The following is a 21,234-nucleotide window of genomic DNA, read 5'->3' on the forward strand; positions in this document are numbered from 1 at the left end:
GGGAGAGATGGTGGTGTTGGTAAACGTGTATGCCCCGAATTGGGACGATGCCAATTTTATGAGGCGAATGCTAGGACGCATCCCAGACCTAGAGACCGGAAAGCTGATAATGGGGGGAGACTTTAACACGGTGTTGGAACCAAGGCTGGATAGGTCGAAGTCCAGGACTGGTAGGAGGCCGGCAGCAGCCAAGGTGCTTAAGGATTTTATGGAGCAGATGGGAGGGGTGGACCCGTGGAGATTCAGTAGACCTAGGAGTAAGGAGTTCTCGTTTTTCTCCTATGTCCATAAAGTCTATTCACGCATAGACTTTTTTGTGTTGGGTAGGGCATTGATCCCGAGGGTGAGGGGAACGGAATATACGGCTATAGCCATTTCGGATCATGCCCCACACTGGGTAGACTTGGAGATAGGGGAGGAAACAAGAGGGCGTCCACCCTGGAGAATGGATATGGGACTAATGGCGGATGAGGGGGTGTGCTTAAGGGTGAGGGGATGCATTGAAAAGTACTTGGAACTCAATGACAATGGGGAGGTTCAGGTGGGAGTGGTCTGGGAGGCGTTGAAGGCGGTGGTTAGGGGGGAGCTGATATCAATAAGGACACATAAAGGGAAGCAGGAGAGTAAGGAACGGGAGCGGTTGTTGCAAGACCTTTTGAGGGTGGACAGACAGTATGCGGAAGCACCGGAGGAGGGACTGTATAGGGAAAGGCAAAGGCTGCATGTGGAATTTGACTTGCTGACCACAGGCACTGCAGAGGCACAATGGAGGAAGGCGCAGGGTGTACAGTATGAATATGGAGAGAAGGCGAGCAGATTGCTGGCACACCAATTGAGGAAAAGGGGAGCAGCGAGGGAAATAGGGGGGGTGAGAGACGAAGATGGAGAGACGGAGCGGGGAGCGGAGAGAGTGAATGAAGTGTTCAAGACATTTTATAAAAAATTGTATGAAGCTCAACCCCCGGATGGGAGGGAGAGAATGATGGAGTTTTTGGATCGGCTGGAAATTCCCAAGGTGGAAGAGCAGGAAAGGATGGGATTGGGAGCACAGATCACGGTAGAAGAAGTGGTGAAAGGAATTAGGAACATGCAGACGGGAAAGGCCCCGGGACCGGACGGATTCCCAGTTGAATTTTACAGAAAATATTTGGACTTGCTCGCCCCGCTACTGACGAGGACCTTCAACGAGGCAAAGGAAAGGGGACAACTGCCCCCGACTATGTCAGAAGCAACGATATCGCTTCTTTTAAAGAAGGAAAAGGATCCGCTACAATGCGGGTCCTACAGACCAATCTCCCTCCTCAATGTAGATGCCAAGGTCTTGGCCAAGGTAATGGCAATGAGAATAGAGGAATGTGTCCCGGGGGTGGTTCATGAGGACCAAACTGGGTTTGTGAAGGGGAGACAGCTGAACACGAACATACGGAGGTTGTTAGGCGTAATGATGATGGCCCCACCAGAGGGTGAAACGGAGATAGTAGTGGCGATGGATGCCGAGAAAGCATTTGATAGAGTGGAGTGGGATTATCTGTGGGAGGTGTTGAGGAGATTTGGGTTCGGAGAGGGGTATGTTAGATGGGTGCAGCTGTTGTATAGGGCCCCAGTGGCGAGTGTGGTCACGAATGGACGGGGATCGGCATATTTTCGGCTCCACAGAGGGACAAGGCAGGGATGTCCTCTGTCCCCATTACTGTTTGCACTGGCGATTGAGCCCCTGGCGATAGCGCTGAGAGGTTCCAAGGGATGGAGGGGAATACTTAGGGGAGGAGAAGAACACCGGGTATCTTTATATGCGGATGATCTGCTACTATATGTGGCGGATCCAGCGGAGGGGATGCCAGAAATAATGCGGATACTTGGGGAGTTTGGGGATTTTTCAGGGTATAAATTGAACATGGGAAAGAGTGAGCTGTTTGTGGTGCATCCAGGGGAGCAGAGTAGAGAAATAGAAGACCTACCGTTGAGGAAGGTAACAAGAGACTTTCGTTACCTGGGGATCCAGATAGCTAAGAATTGGGGCACATTGCACAGGCTAAATTTGACGCGGTTGGTGGAACAGATGGAGGAAGATTTCAAGAGATGGGACATGGTAGCATTGTCAATGGCAGGGAGGGTGCAGGCAGTTAAGATGGTGGTCCTCCCGAGATTCCTTTTTGTGTTTCAGTGTCTCCCGGTGGTGATCACGAAGGCTTTTTTCAAAAGGATAGAAAAGAGTATTATGGGTTTTGTTTGGGCCGGGAAGACTCCGAGAGTGAGGAAGGGATTCTTACAGCGTAGTAGGGATAGGGGGGGGCTGGCACTACCGAGCCTAAGTGAGTATTATTGGGCCGCTAATATTTCAATGGTGAGTAAGTGGATGGGAGAGGAGGAAGGAGCGGCGTGGAAGAGATTAGAGAGGGCGTCCTGTAGGGGGACCAGCCTGCAGGCTATGGTGACAGCCCCATTGCCGTTCTCACCAAGGAACTATACCACGAGTCCGGTGGTGGTAGCTACACTGAAGATTTGGGGACAGTGGAGACGACATAGGGGAAAGACCGGAGCACTGGGGGGGTCCCCGATAAGAAACAACCATAGGTTTGCCCCGGGGGGAATGGATGGGGGATATGGAATGTGGCAAAGAGCAGGTATAACGCAATTGAAAGATCTATTTGTGGATGGGAAGTTTGCGAGTCTGGGAGCGCTGACCGAGAAATATGGGTTGCCCCAAGGGAATGCATTCAGGTACATGCAATTGAGGGCTTTTGCGAGGCAGCAGGTGAGGGAATTCCCACAGCTCCCGACACAAGAGGTGCAGGACAGAGTCATCTCAAAGAAATGGGTGGGGGACGGTAAGGTGTCGGATATATATAGGGAAATGAGAGACGAAGGGGAGACTATGATGGACGAACTAAAAGGGAAATGGGAAGAAGAGCTAGGGGAGGAGATTGAGGAGGGGATGTGGGCAGATGCCCTAAACAGGGTAAACTCGTCGTCCTCGTGCGCCAGGCTAAGCCTGATTCAGTTTAAGGTATTACACAGGGCACATATGACTGGAACACGGCTCAGTAAATTTTTTGGGGTGGAAGATAGGTGTGCGAGGTGCTCGAGAAGCCCAGCGAATCATACCCATATGTTTTGGTCATGCCCGGCACTACAGGGGTTTTGGATGGGGGTGACAAAGGTGCTTTCGAAAGTAGTAGGAGTCTGGGTCGAACCAAGCTGGGGGTTGGCTATATTTGGGGTTGCACAAGAGCCGGGAGTGCAGGAGGCGAAAGAGGCCGATGTTTTGGCCTTTGCGTCCCTAGTAGCCCGGCGCAGAATATTGCTAATGTGGAAAGAAGCCAAGCCCCCGGGGGTGGAGACCTGGATAAATGATATGGCGGGGTTCATAAAGTTAGAGCGGATTAAGTTCGTCCTAAGGGGGTCGGCTCAAGGGTTTACAAGGCGGTGGCAACCGTTCGTCGAATATCTTGCGGAAAGATAGATAGGGGAGAACAAAGAAGGCAGCAGCAGCAGCCCAGAACTTGGGGGGGGGGGGGGGGGGGGGGGGGGTGGCCTGAGACAAGGCAGTTGCCAATTAGGGCTAGTTTTTTTTTTTTTATTTTTGTTATTTAATATTTATTTATTTGTTGTTGTTTTCTTTTGTTCTTGTTTAAATAAAAAAGGTCATTATTATCTGTATTGTTATAATGTTGTGTAAAGGATGCACAATGTACTGTGTTGGTTGACCAAAAATTTTCAATAAAATATTATTTAAAAAAAAAAAAAAGGATGATCAAGTAAAAAAAATATTTTTCTCCTTGAAATAATAAGAATCTTTATTAGTGTCACAAGTAGACTTACGTTAATGATGCAATAAAGTGACTGTGAAAATCCCCTCGTCGCCACACTCCGACACCTATTCGGGTACACTGAGGGAAAATTCAGAATGTCCAATTCACCCAACAAGCACGTCTTTCAGGACTTGTGGGAGGAAACCGGAACACCCGGAGGAAATTCACGCAGACACGGGGAGAACGTGCAGACTCCACACACAGTGACCCACGCTGTAAATCAAAACTGGCACTGTGAAGCAACAGTGCTAACCACTGTGCTACCATTGCAATCAGGTGATGTTATGTTCAAACAAAGCAAGTTACCTACATTTTCCACGGTCTTCAGCTTCAAACAGTTATAGTGAAACAGACATTTATGTTTAAATGCTTGTTCCCAGTGACATATGTACATGCAAGACAAAGACATCCACCTGGCACTTATCACCATCATTTTAATTATCCCCGTTTTCTATAGATTACACCTTGTCAATGCAATACCAACATTTCAATCCAATACTTACGTTGGAGTGTGCATTGCCTTTGCAATGAACTCATCAACTTATCAAACGAGATCTATAACCAACAGATCTGAACCAGGGTCTGTAATCCTGCCACAGCCAGTCGTGAATGGTGGTGGACAATTAAACAACTCACTGGAGGATATTCCACAACTATCCCCATCCTAAAATCTAACTGTGCCAATTATCACCCTGTTAGTTTACACTCAATCATCAATAAGTGATGGAAGGGGTCAAAACAGTTCATGCCACCATTTCCGCTCAGCTTCTGTCCTTATTTCAGCCTAGGTTGAAACATGGACAAAAAGAGAGCTGAACGCCATGGGGAAGCTGGGGTGGATGAGAGTGACTGCCTTTGACATCAAGGCAGCATTTGACAGAGTATGCCATCAAGGAGCCCAAGCAAAACTGGGGTCAATGGGAATCGGGGTGAAACCCTCCACTGGAGTCATGTTGCTAACTTTGCCTTAGTTTAATTGCTCTGTTTTATCACCTTTGCTCGAGTCGCCAGGTATCTTTATGATACCGCCACGTGGTTCAAGTCAGAGTAACGATCAATAGTCCAATACACCGATTAGTAAGATTTAAATCAAAGCACATTTATTATACACAGTAGTCACTACTCATGCACAAATTCTACGTTTAAGCTACTTCTACAACTAACAGGCCTATACTTAACTTGGAACTGGCCCACCAGGTCAGGGCAACAAATGGCCTTTCGTTCGGGTTCTGACACTGCGGGATTCGAAGTTGGTACAGATTGATAGATCGGAGCACCTATCTCGTAGCGAGCGTTGAAGTAAGACTTACAGTTTCGACCAGCTGCTGAAGAGTGAGGAGCTGGCGAAGCGGTGAAGAGCTGAAGAGCTGGGGAAGAGAGCGACTTGAACTTGGGGCTCAATTCTTATAGTTCCCAGGGGCTTCACGTCTTTCGGGGCAGACCCTGTACCTGGTCCCAAGTGATTGGACTTTGTCCCAATCACTTGGTTCGGTTTTCTCCAATGCTGGAGCGGTTCCCCGATCGATGGGCGGTCTTGAGGTGGTCGTTCACCTCCTTTTGTGTCGGCTTCTGCTGGCGCCGAAGAGTCTGGTTTTGCTTTGTGTGTCTAAATGTTGCTTATTGTTCCCGGGGATTGCTCATTAGTATGCAGATGGCTGGTGTTTTGTTATGCTGATGGTTGCTGGTATCGATCTTGTCTGGCCTTTCCAGAGGTAAATACACAGCCAGCCTGCAGCTGCTCGTTTTTGTCCTGTTGGCTGACTTTCCCATCAGCCTTTGCTTTCGCCATTTTGAATCAGGAGTTTGCCATTTTAAGTGGCTACAGTCATACCTAGCACAAAGGAAGATAGCTGCAGTTGTTGGAAGTCAATCATCTCAGTTCCAGGCCGTCACGGAGAGTTCCTCAACAAAAAGTGTGAACGGATGGTGGACCTCCTCACCATCCTCTTTCCCGGAGTCCCTGCACTATGCCATAGGGGCTGGTGACCTCATCATGGTACAGAGATCTTCAAACAAGAAGAATGCCTTTGGTGCATCAGCTTGATAATAAGAGGAGTGGTTCCAAACAAAGTACCACTGACTTGAAGAAATGCAAAGCAGATATTTAACTACCTCTGCAATGTTTTGCAATGATATGCAGCCTGGATTTGAGACAAAAGAACTGGCATTACTGCTGAGCATAGCCACAGACATCAAAGTGGAAAGATGGTAGCGTAGTGATGCGTCAGTGTAATAATTCAGAGGCCAGACTAATGTTCTGGGGACAAGGGTTTCAAATAATGGGAGATGAGGAAATGGCTGAGAAACTGAACAGGTTTTTTGGGTCGGTCTTCACAGTGGAAGACACAAATAACATGCCAGTGACTGATGGAAATGAGGCTATGACAGGTGAGGACCTTGAGAGGATTGATATCACCAAGGAGGTAGTGATGGGCAAGCTAATGGGGCTAAAGGTAGACAAGTCTCCTGGCCCTGATGGAATGCATCCCAGAGTGCTAAAAGAGATGGCTAGGGAAATTGCAAATGCACTAGTGATAATTTACCAAAATTCACTAGACTCTGGGGTGGTCCCGGTGGATTGGAAATTAGCAAATGTGACACCACTGTTTAAAAAAGGAGGTAGGCAGAAAGTGGGTAATTATAGGCCAGTGAGCTTAACTTCGGTAGTAGGGAAGATGCTGGAATCTATCATCAAGGAAGAAATAGCGAGGCATCTGGATGGAAATTGTCCCATTGGACAGACGCAGCATGGGTTCATAAAGGGCAGGTCGTGCCTAACTAATTTAGTGGAATTTTTTGAGGACATTAACAGTGCGGTAGATAACGGGGAGCCAATGGATGTGGTATATCTGGATTTCCAGAAAGCCTTTGACAAGGTGCCACACAAAAGGTTGTTGCATAAGATAAAGATGCATGGCATTAAGGGGAAAGTAGGAGCATGGATAGAAGGATTGGTTAATTAATAGAAAGCAAAGAGTTGGGATTAATGGGTGTTTCTCTGGTTGGCAATCAGTAGCTAGTGGTGTCCCTCAGGGATCAGTGTTGGGCCCACAACTGTTCACAGTTTACATAGATGATTTGGAGTTGGGGACCAAGGGCAATGTGTCCAAGTTTGCAGACGACACTAAGATGAGTGGTAAAGCAAAAAGTGCAGAGGATACTGGAATTCTGCAGAGGGATTTGGACAGGCTAAGTGAATGGGCTAGGGTCTGGCAGATGGAATACAATGTTGACAAATGAGAGGTTATCCATTTTGGTAAGAATAACGGCAAAAGGGATTATTATTTAAATGATAAAATATTAAAACATGCTGCTGTGCAGAGAGACCTGGGTGTGCTCGTGCATGAGTCGCAGAAAGTTGGTTTTCAGGTGCAACAGGTGATTAAGAAGGCAAATGGAATTTTGTCCTTCATTGCTAGAGGGATGGAGTTTAAGACTAGGGAGGTTATGCTGCAATTGTATAAGGTGTTAGCGAGGCCACACCTGGAGTATTGTGTTCAGTTTTGGTCTCCTTACTTAAGAAAGGACGTACTGGCACTGGAGGGTGTGCAGAGGAGATTCACTAGGTTAATCCCAGAGCTGAAGGGGTTGGATTACGAGGAGAGGTTGAGTAGACTGGGACTGTACTCGTTGGAATTTAGAAGGATGAGGGGGGATCTTATAGAAACATATAAGATTATGAAGGGAATCGATAGGATAGATGCGGGCAGGTTGTTTCCACTGGCGGGTGAAAGCAGAACTAGGGGGCATAGCCTCAAAATAAGGGGAAGTAGATTTAGGAGGAACTTCTTCACCCAAAGGGTTGTGAATCTATGGAATTCCTTGCCCAGTGAAGCAGTAGAGGCTCCTTCATTAAATGTTTTTAAGATAAAGATAGATCGTTTTTTGAAGAATAAAGGGATTAAGGGTTATGGTGTTCGGGCCGGAAAGTGGAGCTGAGTCCACAAAAGATCAGCCATGATCTCATTGAATGGCAGAGCAGGCTCGAGGGGCCAGATGGCCTACTCCTGCTCCTAGTTCTTATGTTCTTATGTAAATCCCACCACAGCAGCTGGTGAAATTTAAATTCAATTAATAACGTCTGGGATAGCTTCATGGTCACCATTACTATCATCGATTGTTGTAAAATCCCAGCTGGTTCACTAATGTCTTTTAGCAACAGAGTGTACTCACATTTCATAATACAGCAATGATCATATGTAAGCAATCGGTACTGCCCAGGCTGCAAGCCTGCAACTAGTTATCGATATTACATAGGCAAAGAGCTGTATTTCGAATGAGAGAATGCAAGGGCGCACAGTGCAAACAAGAGCTCATGACTTTTGCTCTATGTATGCCTTCTGTGATTCAGCTCGGCCATTGTTCGATATTGCACCAGAGTGGCATTGCATTGACAAGACCTTGTCCATGCTTCAACAAGATTACCCAGCCTTTATTCACAGTAAGGAGATTTAAATTTTTTATAAAATTTAGATTACCCAATTATTTTTTCCAATTAAGGGGCAATTTAGCGTGGCCAATCCACCTACTCTGCACATTTTTGGGTTGTGGGGGCAAAACCCACGCAGACAAGGGAAGAATGTGCAAACTCCACATGGACAGTGACCCAAAGCCGGGATCGAACCTGGGACCTCAGCGCCATGAGGCAGCTGTGCTAACCACTAGGCCACCATGCTGCTCTGAGATTTTAATTTTAACCATACATTAAGTATGTTGCTACCTGCAGAATGCCAAGAGAGTCTAAATTGATAAGAGTTGATAAGATCATCATTTTATAGTTTCAAATAAGAATTTGGAACACTTAATTCTGGTCTAAAGCAAATTAATTTCAAACGGGATTGGGGAAAAGAAAGCAATGTGCCCTGAATTTTCAGTCCCACAAAAATGCTTCATCGCATTGTGGAAATTTCACCTAATATTAATTATAGTAGCATTTTTGTTTAGTCTCATGTGGCCAATAGCAGAACAAGAGTGTCCCTCTCCGATCACAAAATGCATGATTAAACAAAATCAAAAGTAGACATTGATGAATAGTGCTCACTTGAAGTGCAAGGTGGCACAGATATGTAATCAAAATAGAGAAGTAAGGATTGCAAGTACGTTATCTTTGAAATTTGAAAATCACTTGTCACAAGTAGGCTTCAAATGAAGTTACTGTGAAAAGCCCCTAGTCGCCACATTCCGGCGCCTGTTCGGGGAGGCTGATACGGGAATTTAACCATGCTGCTGGCCTGCCTTGGTCTGCTTTCAAAGCCAGCGAATTAGCCCTGTGCTAAATAGCCCCTGCATCTTACATTACAAGTCTGCACAGTTCGCCTTGGGTATTCGCTTTGATGTGCTCTGTGAGTAGGGTTTGCATGAATTATTATTGCAAAATATTGTGCATCCATGAAGACAGTTATCACATAGGTAGATAGCAAGCGCATATTATTCACCAAAGATTATGCCCAATCAAAAGCATGCTACATAGTGATGCCTTAAGTACGGTCTCCCGCAAGTGAGATTTTCAACGCATCAAACAGAAGCAGTTTTAGCACAAGTTGTTTCTTTTTCAAACCTGACTTTTTGACCATAGGCCTCAAGACTTGTACGACGAACTCAGTGAAGGTTCGATAATTCTTTCACCTAATTAAGTGCTTTGGGAATTCGGGAAACATGAAGTAATTTGCATTGATAAAGAGCTTTTTTCTTCAGTCTGCACTCCTGGCACAATGGGATATCTGCACTGGAAATCTGGTGGATTCTTCATTCTCCTAGTGATCAATAGTTGAATGAGCTTCACGGTCTGGCACAGTGAACCTTTCACTTGCAGTAACCTCACATCAGCATGTTACAGAAAATCACATTTGGACAGAAACTAAGAAATCCAGACTTTATTGGCCTTCACTTAAAAAAATGCAACCGTGACGGTTTATAACATGATTTAATAACCCAACCCAAATTTCAGACCTTGAGAAAATCTCATTGGCCATGAAAAGATAGCGCTCCAAGAATGAGTTATCCATCAGAAAAATAAAAAACAAATGTTGAAAAATTACAACACATACCACTAAAAACATTTTTGATTTTGAGGCTTTCGAGGCTTTCTTAAGCAAGGCTAGTCATTTAAAAGTCAATTCAGGTGCTTATTTAGGAAGGGAATAAGATACCAGCAAAGTAACTACTTAATAAGTGATCGTAGCCTCACCTTTAACAATCTGTCCGATCCCTTCAAAGTCACTCGGATGCAGCAATGGACGAGCATCAGGCAAATTAATCATCTCACGCAGCTCCTATCAGAAGGAAAGAAGAGAATAAAGCTGCTTTACACTCAAATCATGAATGGAGAAGAGAATAATGACAAATAATTAATGAATATTAATTTCAAGGCTTTTTTAAAGAATCAAGTGTGTCACTCTATAGTTTTAGAAAAATAAATCCTGCAAACACAACTCATCTCCTGCAATCAGAAAACTACTTTTGCAGTAATTGGCTCTTCAATTTTAGAACTCATTATTGGTTATTGTATTTGCAGACATCTCAGACTAATATCGCTGTCTAAATTGCAAATTAAAAGCTCAACCATGGCTCATACTGGTGGCAGCATATGGGCCTGGTAATTGACAGCATTTCACTGAAAAGTCTTTCTGACAAGAGTGCACAGAGGCCTAATTAAGTAAACATTGAATCTATGGGAACTCACTCCATCTGCATCCACAATCAATATCAGACACCGTCCAGAAGTAAAACGCGAAAAATATTAGTGGATATTAAATTTCACATCAATAAGTTTGGTTAGGTTTACTGGTCTTTAGCACATAATCCAACTCAAAAGATTGACTGGCGAAAGAAGACATGATTCCTAAACGGAGGGAGCTTCTGAACAATCAGCTGTAACAGGTGGAACATTTGCACCATGAATCGAGACATTTTTGATCAGCTGCAGATCTGTAGCCATCTGGGATGGCCACTTGCAATAAGAAACATGGACGGTCGCAAAGCATAACGGGAAAAATGGACAATGCAAGGTTCAGGCAGGCTCAGAGCCTGAATATATATTGGTGAGCGAAGAAACCAGGCAGTATCGAAACCCCCAACCGATTAGCACTTGATGGCCCATCTCTGTAAGACAAAAGACTGATGATACTTGAGCAACCGATACAATCCCAGACATTTCGGCGCCACTCCCTGTACTCGGGAAGCGTAAACAACAAGGTCAATAACCGCTTGGGACATGCCCAGCCATCAAGGCACCCGCCCCTTTATTGGTTCGAATCGAACACAGTGATCAAGAATTACCCAATTAGTGGGGTCCAAACTGAAGCACCGCCCAAAAGAGCGTGAAACTCCCCAAGGATAAAGAGAGAGACCAGGTGTTCGGCCTCTCTTGGACCTGGCGCTCCGGCAACATCTACTTCCAATTGCAGCACCACCAGAAGCAAGTTCAAGTTCAACGCCCGCTATCAGATGGATGAGCCCAGCTGAGCAACAGTTACTCCTACAGACCCGATAGACCCAGATTCGAACAACGGCCACTGTTCTTCTGACCTAAGCCGGGTGCCTGAAGTGAAGTACAGGTCGTCATAGTTGATAGGTATAGTTTAACTAGTAGTGTCTATGTTGCATGATTAATTGTGTGTAAATAAAGTACCCTTGATCTTGAACTAACTAACTGGTGTTTGGCTCTTTGATTGGTATCCGGTTGAACCTTGCGGTGGTATCATTTGATACCTGGCGACTCTGAGCAATATAATATCGATATCAAATGAAAGAAGGGCAACCTTACTGACGGCCTTATTTACAGCGGGTAAAAAAGGCAACGTTATTGGCGACATCTGACAGGACTCGACCAAGGAGTGACTGTGTCATTCCAAGAGAACCCACACAACCATTGAATTAGAAATCCGAATTGTCAAAGTAAAAGAAACCACAAGCATAAGACCAGTATTGATCAAACCTCCAGATTCGGAAGTGTGTATTTTGCATGTGTACTAACAAAGGGATATAAGGGCAGCACGGTAGCATTGTGGATAGCACAATTGATTCACAGCTTCAGGTTCCCAGGTTAGATTCCGGCTTGGGTCACTGTCTGTGCGGAGTCTGCACATCCTCCCAGTGTGTACGTGGGTTTCCTCCGGGTTCCTCCCACAGTCCAAAGATGTGCAGGTTAGGTGGATTGGCCATGATAAATTGCCCTTAGTGTCCAAAAATTGCCCTTAGTGTTGGGTGGGGTTACTGGGGATAGGGTGGAGGTGTTGATCTTGGGTGGGGTGCTCTGTCCAGGAGCCAGTGCAGACTCGATGGGCCGAATGGCCTCCTTCTGCACTGTAAATTCTATGATTCTATGATAAGGTAACCTCGATAGATTTTGTTGCATGAAACTTTCGGGAGTTGCGTAAACCGGAAAATAGCTTGAGCCGTACCCGTGTTTGCACCACTGCTTTATTCCCCCTTGTTCCAAATTCCCGGTAGAAACAGAGATAATCGTAGAGATGGCAATGAAGCCAATGGAATGCCTTATGCATCCACAAGAACCCGAAGTCGCAGCGACCAACAGAGAACAGTGTCCCATATGGGAAGAGGAGATTAGAAAGTACCTAATGGGGAAAGGATGGCCCCTGTGGTCTGAGTTTTGTGCGAATGAGGAAACAGGTCCTGGTAGTATAGGACAGACTTGATGGGACAGCCTGACCGAGATCCACAAGAAGAATTTGAGTAGAGTTCGTATGCCGATGACAATCGTGTCCTGCTTGGCACAATTGCGAGGCACAGAGGAGGTAGTGAGGACACTCCGTAGACAGCTTGAGGAGAAAGAGAGGAGTAGAGGGGGAAATGTTAGCGAGTGTGAGAGAGTAAACGAGCAACTCAGAGAGCAGCTAGCGGTGAAGGACAAGGAGATGGCTGATGTCAAATGGACACAGAAATCTTGTCTCGCTCACCTAAGTAGCTTTCAGACTCAATAGTTGAGAAAACAATGTGAGGATTTAAAGGCAGCCCTAAGAGCACTCCACAGTTGCACCACGGAACAGAAGCAGAGTCTGGTGGACTATGCCAAGTGCAGGCAGCAAATTGCAAGATTGCAATCACTACTATCCGTTCAGAACGGGTTCAGAGATACACAGTTAGAGCTGGAAGATGGCCCCCATTGGCAGGAACTGAATGAAACGGCCCATTGATATGTAAACGAAACAGAAAGTCAGAATAGAGCCCCCCAGGCCCCGAAAAGGAAAGCATCCGCACCACCGACTGCACAGGCAGCACCAACCCAATGAATCCCATCACCACGCAGCGTAGAGTAACAACAGAAGACCAACCCAATTTTGTGTACACCACCCCACTAACCATCACCCAAGTTAAGAGATGCCCGCGATAAAATTGAAACTTTTCACCCCACGTCAGACCCACACCACTTTTTTGAACGAGTTAGGCAACAGACCCGTCATGTACGGTCTGGACGAGCAGGAAGAAGTAAAACTCATTGTGATGAGCCTTGACCTATCTGTTAGTTCAGACCTTCCTGACCCACAAAATGTAGGAGGTAGCCTCCAAGATATGAAAACAGCCAACTTAGATGCCATTGGCTACAATAGAGGAGATCCAGTGGAAGGACTCAACCGGTGCAGGCAGAAAAATGGAGAGCATCCAACAGCATTTGCTGGACGCCTCTGGATCCACTTCACCGCAGTATTCAGTGATTTAGCCCACGCCCATTTATCTGTAGACAATACGGCCAAATGGACCCATATTCTAGTCTCCCACGCCACGGAGGCAGGACAAAAGGCATGTGCGAATTACGACCCCTCAGACCCAGCACACAATGAAGTGTGGGTACAGAAGCGATTATCTGGAGCTTGGGAACAGTCCCTATAAAAAAAGACAGACCAGGAAAGAGTAAACACCAACATGAATACAGTAAGGGCACACAAGGGTAAATGAAGGCAGAAATAACACACAGCACCCTAAAGTGCAGGAATGCTACAATTGCGGACAGAAGGGACATTACGCCCGAGAATGCCAAGCCCCCCCCGAAACAGCAATGTAATCAGCCCACAAATGCCCCCCCTAGGAACAATGCCAGACCTATCCACAGCATAAGCGCCCGATCAGATAATTTGGCCATAAATGGCACCGATTGACAGTGTTCAGACTCCCCAACTTGGGTCTGCGATACCCTTTGGGATAAGTCAGGAAGACCGGTAGTTGCAGGCACTGTCCGGGGACACCCTGTAGAGTTCCTTTGGGACACAGGAGGATCCCGAACCACGTTAAACTCCTCCACGATGTACCAGCGAGATATATGGCCCACTGTAGACACCATTACTCCTAGTGGCTTTACAGGGCACCTCCAGCAGGGACACATTACGGCCACTGTGGATATCCAGATCGGTAACATTGAAACTAAACACTCAAGTCGTTTTGGTAGGTTTACCCCAGACAGCAGAACACATCTTGGGAATAGATTTTAGGAGCTCACACAAACTTTCTTTCGACCCCGTAAATAAATGTGTGTGGAAAATGGCTAGAGCAGCACGAGCCCCCGCCACGCTCACAGTAGGAGACTACGCACACAGGATTAACTCAGTGGGAGAGTACTGGTTTGATCCACAAACCATTACCACGGACAAAACAGTTAGAGAAATCTTGAAAAGACAAAGCATCGTTTGCCCAACACAAGCACGACTGCGGTAAAATCCCAGGAGTGGTCAACATTAAGGTCCCGATCCGAAGCCCCAGAAACAATACGGTTTTCCACAGCAAGCCGAGGGAGAGATAGCCAAAGTAATCCAGAGTTTATTGGACCAGGAAGTAATTCGGCCCGTAGCCTCAACGAACAATGCCCCGATTTGGCCCTTATGAAAACCAGATGGTTCATGAAGACTGACCATCGATTATAGGAAATTAAACAAAGTAACTCCATTAGCATTCCCCACCGTTGCCACGAGTCCCGAGACCATGTTAAAACAGGCACTTCAGTTAAAATTTAACGGTTTTGGACATTAGCAATGGCTTTCGGTCCATTCCATTGGACAAAACGGGCCAGTACAAATTTGCGTTCACTTTCCAGGGGCAGCAGTACACGTGGACGTGCCTTCCACAAGGCTTCCACAACTTCCCCCTACATTTTTCACAGACAATTGGCAAACGGATTAGCAAAATTTTCCCGACCCGGAATGCCTCGTTCGGTATGTGGACGACTTGCTCCTACAGACTGGCACCAAGGAAGAGCACTTTAGGAACCATTAGGACTCCTCAAAGAAATTGGATGCAAAATTAACCCCAAAAAAGCCCAAATTCTCCAGGAAAAGGTCACTTATTTAGGTACAGTCATCACGCATGGTAAGCGTGAGATAGAACAGAAACACATCGATTCAATTGTAAAATTGCCCTTGCCCCAAAATGTTGCAGAACTCCGGTCATTTTTAGGACTGGTCGGTTAGTGCAGGAACCATATAGACAATTTCATCACAAAAGCAGCCCCACTTTCCGAGCTCCTTAAGAAACATGCCCCATGGAAATGGCTTCCACAGCACATGGATGCCGTAGATACATTGAAACGCGCCCGAAGAACAGCTCGCGCTTTGCAGGCCCCAGACCCACACTCCCCATACGCGATAGGGGTAGCGACCATCGATCGAACCATTTTAGCCGTACTCCTACAGGAAAGGCAGGATCGTTTAGGACCCGTAGCCTATGCCTCACGAGTTTTAGATCTGGTAGAGCAGGGATTTTCAGCCTGCGAAAGGAACTTGCTCGCAGTTTTTTTGGGCTGTACAATATTTCTCTCTCCTCCCCCCCCCCCCCTCAAAAAAAACAAGCTTGCAGCAGGCTGCCTTGCCATCTCAATGGGTGAAAATCACAAAGGGTGCACAAACACCTCCTGGACTGGCCACACCTCACATCACTCACCCAAGTATGCAGCAGACTAATGAACCTGGGCCACACTACACGGTTTGCATTAACAGAGTCAAAGATGTTTTACACCAACACACACTATGTAGTATATCTGGCCTGTAAGTGAACAAAACTTGCAAAATATAACATAAAAAGTTCAGTGTTCAAGGTATCAGTACAGATAAAGAATAAAATATTCAATTTTGAAACACTGATAGGTGCTTGGCAGACAATATTCTGAACTGAAGTAATACAAAAATAGATGCATCAGGCGTAAGGTAACAGCACACTTACACAAAGCAAAACCATTCATTTATTCTTTAATGAGATGGATGCAACTTTATATACCATACCTTTATGGTAAATGCCACCTGGAGAGGTCCTCTTCTCCCAACAAGTAGTACCCGCTTTACCTTACTAGCTGCTATAGCCTCCAAAGCATGTGCTGCGATATCAGTTTTCTGTAAGAACATACCCAGCTATAAACGATCATAATTTGATAATTCTGAAAACAGGGTGATATATCCCAAAATTCATTATCTGTACAAAAAAATCATTTGAATACATTCTATTATGAATGCATATATTTACATTTATATTGGAAACTTATCAAATTTATCATGTTGCAATTTAATCCACCCACCAGTGAAGACACTATCTCAGTTTTGCATTTGTTAGCTGCTCAGCCTACACAGCAGAAAACTCCTATATTTCTGTGTACTTTACCTCTCTACATCCCAAATTACTGTTCAGTATTACTAGTTTACCCAATTATATTTATTTATTATATTTATTTATAATAAATATAAATGAAGTCGATGGCTAGGAATAGATCAGCTGGTCCATCAACCCAACAATGGGCAGAGAATCATGACTAACCACTTCCATGGGCAGCACGATAGCACAGTGTTAGCACTGTTGCTCCACAACTTCAGGGTCCCAGGTTCTATTCCTGGCTTGAGCCACTGTCTGTGCGAAGTCTGCATATTTTCCCCATGTCTGCATGGATTTCCTCCGTGTGCTTCGGTTTCCTCTTACAAGTCCCGAAAGACGTGCTGTTGGGTAATCTGGACATTCTGAATTCTCCCTCTGTGTACCTGAACAGACGCCGGAGTGTGGCAACTAGGGGCTTTTCACAGTAACTTCATTGCAGTGTTATTGTAAGCCTACTTGTGACAAAAAAGATTATTCCTTCTATATATTTTGAACTATTGGAAGATAAAAGTTGTGCAAATTCATTTAAATATTCTCTTAAAATACTGCAATACGATGACAATTATGACAATGAATTACTCATGAACGAAAAGCTGGATGAAATTTAAGACAGGAATTCACAAACCCTAAGCAAGTCAATGGGAGAAAGGAGAATCCTGGCTACATCCAACCCCACATTTCCATGTCCCAGGATGATCGCTGTCTCACTACTCAACTCAGGGTTCAGCTGCAAAAGAAAACAAGATTTAAGTTCCTTGCATCTGAAAGGCAAACTCAGCAATACTCACTCAACAACCAGCACTCTATTGGAAACGTACAACCTTCCTGGCTAAAGAAAGCTTTGCATAGGAGCTAGCTTTCTCAAAATTATCCCTCTTTAATGGTATTTACTCCAGAGGCAAACTTGTAATTCAACAATATCCCTCCTGTACACAGCAGCAATGAATATCACTAAAACAGAAAACAAAGGAGTTTCTGGGTCGAGGGAAGGAAAATGGCAGGGTTGAAAAAAAAAAAAAAAACTGACAGCTTTTAAATTTATACTGGAGGAACAATAACTTTTTTTTCCTATTTTGTTTGGTCAAGTTAAAACCTTTCCAATGGCTTTCTTCCTCTTTTATATTTGTCCAAAAAATTATTTGGTGGCAAAGCTTCAATTTGGGCTAGAGAGAAACAAAATGGGGAAATCAACCTTTTCTGTTACCTTAGATTACATGTTCCTGCTATAGAAGTGTCTGTCTGCAAGCTTTGTTTTGGCGGTCATTGTGCATGTTTTCTTTTTTTTTTCTCCAAAGATAATGTTTTGATGTGATGTTAGGAGTTCAGTTTATATCAGCCACTGGGAGAGGTTGGTGGGGCAGATGGGGGTGGTTTAGTGAAGGAAAACTTTAATGGTTGTTGGTTCAGGAACATAGGAATTAGGAGCAGAAGTAGGCAATTCAGCCCTTCGAGCTTGCTCCGCCATTCAATCAGATCATGGCTGGTCCCTTCCTCGTCTCAAATCCACCTCACTGCCTGTTCCCCATATCCCTTTAACCCTTTTTTTTATAAAATCAGAAATATATCTGATATATTCCTGGCCACCTGTCTAGCACCAAATTAAAATATCCTTTAAATGAAGGTAACAAACCAGAAAATACTGGACAATCTCAGTAGGTCTGATAGCATCTGTGGAGAAAAAAGGAAGGCAACATTGAGTCGGGGTGACATTTTGACAAAGTCATCCCGACTCGAAACGTTAGCTCCCTTTTCTCTCCACAGATGCTGAGATTGTCCAGTATTTTCTGTTTTTGTTTCAGATTCCAGCATCCGCAGTAATTTACTTTAATCTTTAAGTGAAGGTGTAGGGAGTTTGCAGGTACCTACAACTTCGGTAACAGTTTGGTTCCCAACTTAAACCTTTTCATCTACGGGGTCCCCAAAAACAAATATATAGCTCCCGAAAATCAAGTATCCCTTGAAAATCTCAGAAAAGAGCCCTACAATAGAAAAAATATAATTTGACACCAAGGAAAGAGTATGACTGTAGCAAACAGAATTTATGGCTGAAGATATAGCAATGTTTCCCCCATAACAGCAGGATGATTTTGATTATGTAGGATAGTCACATGATGCAAATCCCAGTCAGTTCGAGGGGCAATTGACAGAGGACACAACTCAGCGATGTAGTGTCACTAGACTAGTAATCAAGTCCAGGCTAAAGCCCTGGGGACATGGGTTAAAAAAAACATTTAATTCAATTACTAAAGCTGGAATATAAAGCTAGTCTCAGTAATGGTGACCATGAAACGATTGTTGTAAAAACTCAACTGAGTTAGGGAAGGAAATCTGCCATTCTTACCTGGTCTGACCTACATGCAACTCCAGATCTACAACAATGTGGTTGACTCATAACTGCCCTCTGAAATGGCCTAGCCAGCCACTCAGTTGAGGATCAATTAGAATTGGGGATGGGTGGCAAATGCTGGACTTGCCAGTGACATCCACATCTTGTGAAAGTATAACAAAAAAAAAAACGTTCTGGCGAGGAATAGTGGTGGTGCCACTATATGCAACCATGCTTTGCTTGCCAACAGTGAGTACAAATCGATGGACCACAAATAGAAGGACCAAATCTGTAGACGGGAAAACGAACAGAGGCCATGGCATCATTTTTCTTCAAATAAAGCAAGGAGCCTAGATTTATTTTAGCCCAACTTGTGTCAAGGAATGCCATAATTGGCAACTTTAGCTTTTTAGGTATTTGTTAAATAGTTGCATTTTTTTTGTAAAAAACACGAAACCTCATTCAAAACAGCCCATGATTTCACCTTTGGTATTTTCCACTGCCTGGATTCTATACGCAAAGAGTCTGAAATATTCTCTTTACCTTGTACTTTTCTATTTCCCCAGATAGCACTCTGTAGCAAGGTCACTGCTGTACATTTATGGGCCTCATCATGCTTCAGAAACATTAAATGTAATGAAGGCATGCTAGCCTGTGTTATTTTTCTGACCAAATAACTCAAAAATAGCTGTTGCACATTAGGCAACTAGCTAAATTGCTTTTAAAGCATTAAAATATTTGTATTAGACACATTGGTCTTTTAGCACAAACAGCGGTGTTTGATTGAATCCTAAAAATTCAGAAATGGGGAAAGGAGGTACTGCTTTAAATCATTAGAATTCTTAGAAGTAGGAAGTGGTCATTAATTTTATTAATTAAAGAAGCTGATCCTTCTTTAAAATCCCTACTGTTGGATTTTCTCAATAATTACAATTGATGGGGGTGCTTATTTTTTGTCCCAAATAAAGCAGGGAGGGAATCTGGATATCTTTTATCAAAATTTTTACACCGCTTTTTCCCCCAACTTGAAGTCCATTTGCTTACCTACCAACTTTCTGATACCAAAAAAAAATAGATCCAACAAAATACCCCCCAAAAGAATTTTAAACAATCCTAAAGAGAGAGTTTCAGAGCACGCTGAAATTAGATCCAGCTTGCAAGTTGACTTACATTTTTGTTTTCAGGTAAACCGTTATACCAGCCTACAAACGTTCTTGCAGAATAGACACCCCGTAGATTCTCCCCAGGAATTCCAAGAGTCCGATTAGCTTCAGCTCCATAGGTCTGGGTTGAGGAAATGTTTTGTAAACAGCTTATTCATTTAATGTTTGCCTTTATGTGATAAAACAGCTGGCAGAAATACTGCACAACACCAAATACAATTAGTAACTGAAGTGCAATAGTTGGCACCTAAACAAATAAATACAAGAGAGATGCACCAAGGATCAAATTCAGACCATGAAGGAGACAACGACGCACATCAATTAAAATTTTCGGTTGAGATTCTTGGCTCAGTATTGCCAAAATATTTCACTGTTTACATTTGGACACTGGCAAATATTCAGCAAGTCGTCTTACCAATATCAGAGCATGGTATGCCTGTTTCAGCTCCTCAATGCTTAGATCCTTCCCAACAGTAACGTTGCCATAAAACGAACAACGGTCATGATGAGCTGTCTGGGTGAATGCATTGATGACATTCTGTGGGGTGGAAACATCATGAACACATCGACACCTAAAAGCAGTTATTACACAAGTGATATTTCATGCAATACTATCTAGTGTTAGCTTAAGATGGCCGAATTTGTTTTGTATTTGTGTATTCGTGCCTTACGCTTCGCAAGCATAGGTGGGAACAGCAAAGATGTTTAATTACCACCATATCCACCTGCCCTTTTCTAATGCAGTGGGCACTGCCCAATACCACCCTCCCATTAGAAAACAACTAATTGCATTATGTATTCCACATGGATTCCAAAAAAAAAAAAAAAACTTGAAGGTTCTTTAAATTTGTTTTACTTAAAATGCTACAGGTCAATGTAGACGTCTGCAAACCGGCACATACAACCTTGTAGATACCATCCACGAGTTTTAACCACGAGATGTAAGCTTTCAGCACTGAACGATTTCCTGTGCAGTTACTCATAAGATACAATGTGCGAATGATATAACCCACTTCTTATAAAAAAGGTTTTCCTTGCAACATATGTATGAAGAGCAGATACAGGAATTCAACAATCTACTGCAGCCCTTCTTTGGAGGGACGGTTCCTTTCCACAAATTGCAACCACATCAATAGATGAACAGTAAATGTATTACTGAAGATTTAAAATTAGCCATATTAAGGGGAACTTCTTCAGTAAAAATTACAAGTTGTGCTAGCACCTGCTCTTTGTAATGGTTTTTAAAAGAAAAGTTGAAATGAGGTCGAGACTATCTTAGTTATACCAAATAAATAGAAACAGCTATCAATTTTATTCTACTTGAATGCCAAAATACTTCAATTGATGA

The 21,234-nt window shown here is 44.1% G+C and overlaps 1 protein-coding gene across 2 annotated transcripts in view; it reads right to left on the minus strand.

The window, feature by feature from the left end:
- fdxr (ferredoxin reductase) overlaps positions 1-21,234 on the minus strand; it is a 40,710-nt gene that overhangs the window by 14,387 nt on the left and 5,089 nt on the right. The window contains exons 4-8 of one of the 2 annotated variants that reach the window (XM_072483055.1): positions 20,302-20,424; positions 19,894-20,007; positions 17,023-17,124; positions 16,037-16,162; positions 10,000-10,084 (exon numbers count right to left, since the gene is read on the minus strand). In XM_072483055.1, the coding sequence (XP_072339156.1) occupies positions 10,000-10,084; positions 16,037-16,162; positions 17,023-17,124; positions 19,894-20,007; positions 20,302-20,424 (550 nt within the window). The remainder of the gene's footprint in view (positions 1-9,999; positions 10,085-16,036; positions 16,163-17,022; positions 17,125-19,893; positions 20,008-20,301; positions 20,425-21,234) is intronic. The other variant, XM_072483056.1, reaches the window with a different exon arrangement.

Source organism: Scyliorhinus torazame, chromosome 18, assembly GCF_047496885.1.
Source record: "Scyliorhinus torazame isolate Kashiwa2021f chromosome 18, sScyTor2.1, whole genome shotgun sequence".
NCBI classification, from domain to species: Eukaryota; Metazoa; Chordata; class Chondrichthyes; order Carcharhiniformes; family Scyliorhinidae; genus Scyliorhinus; species Scyliorhinus torazame.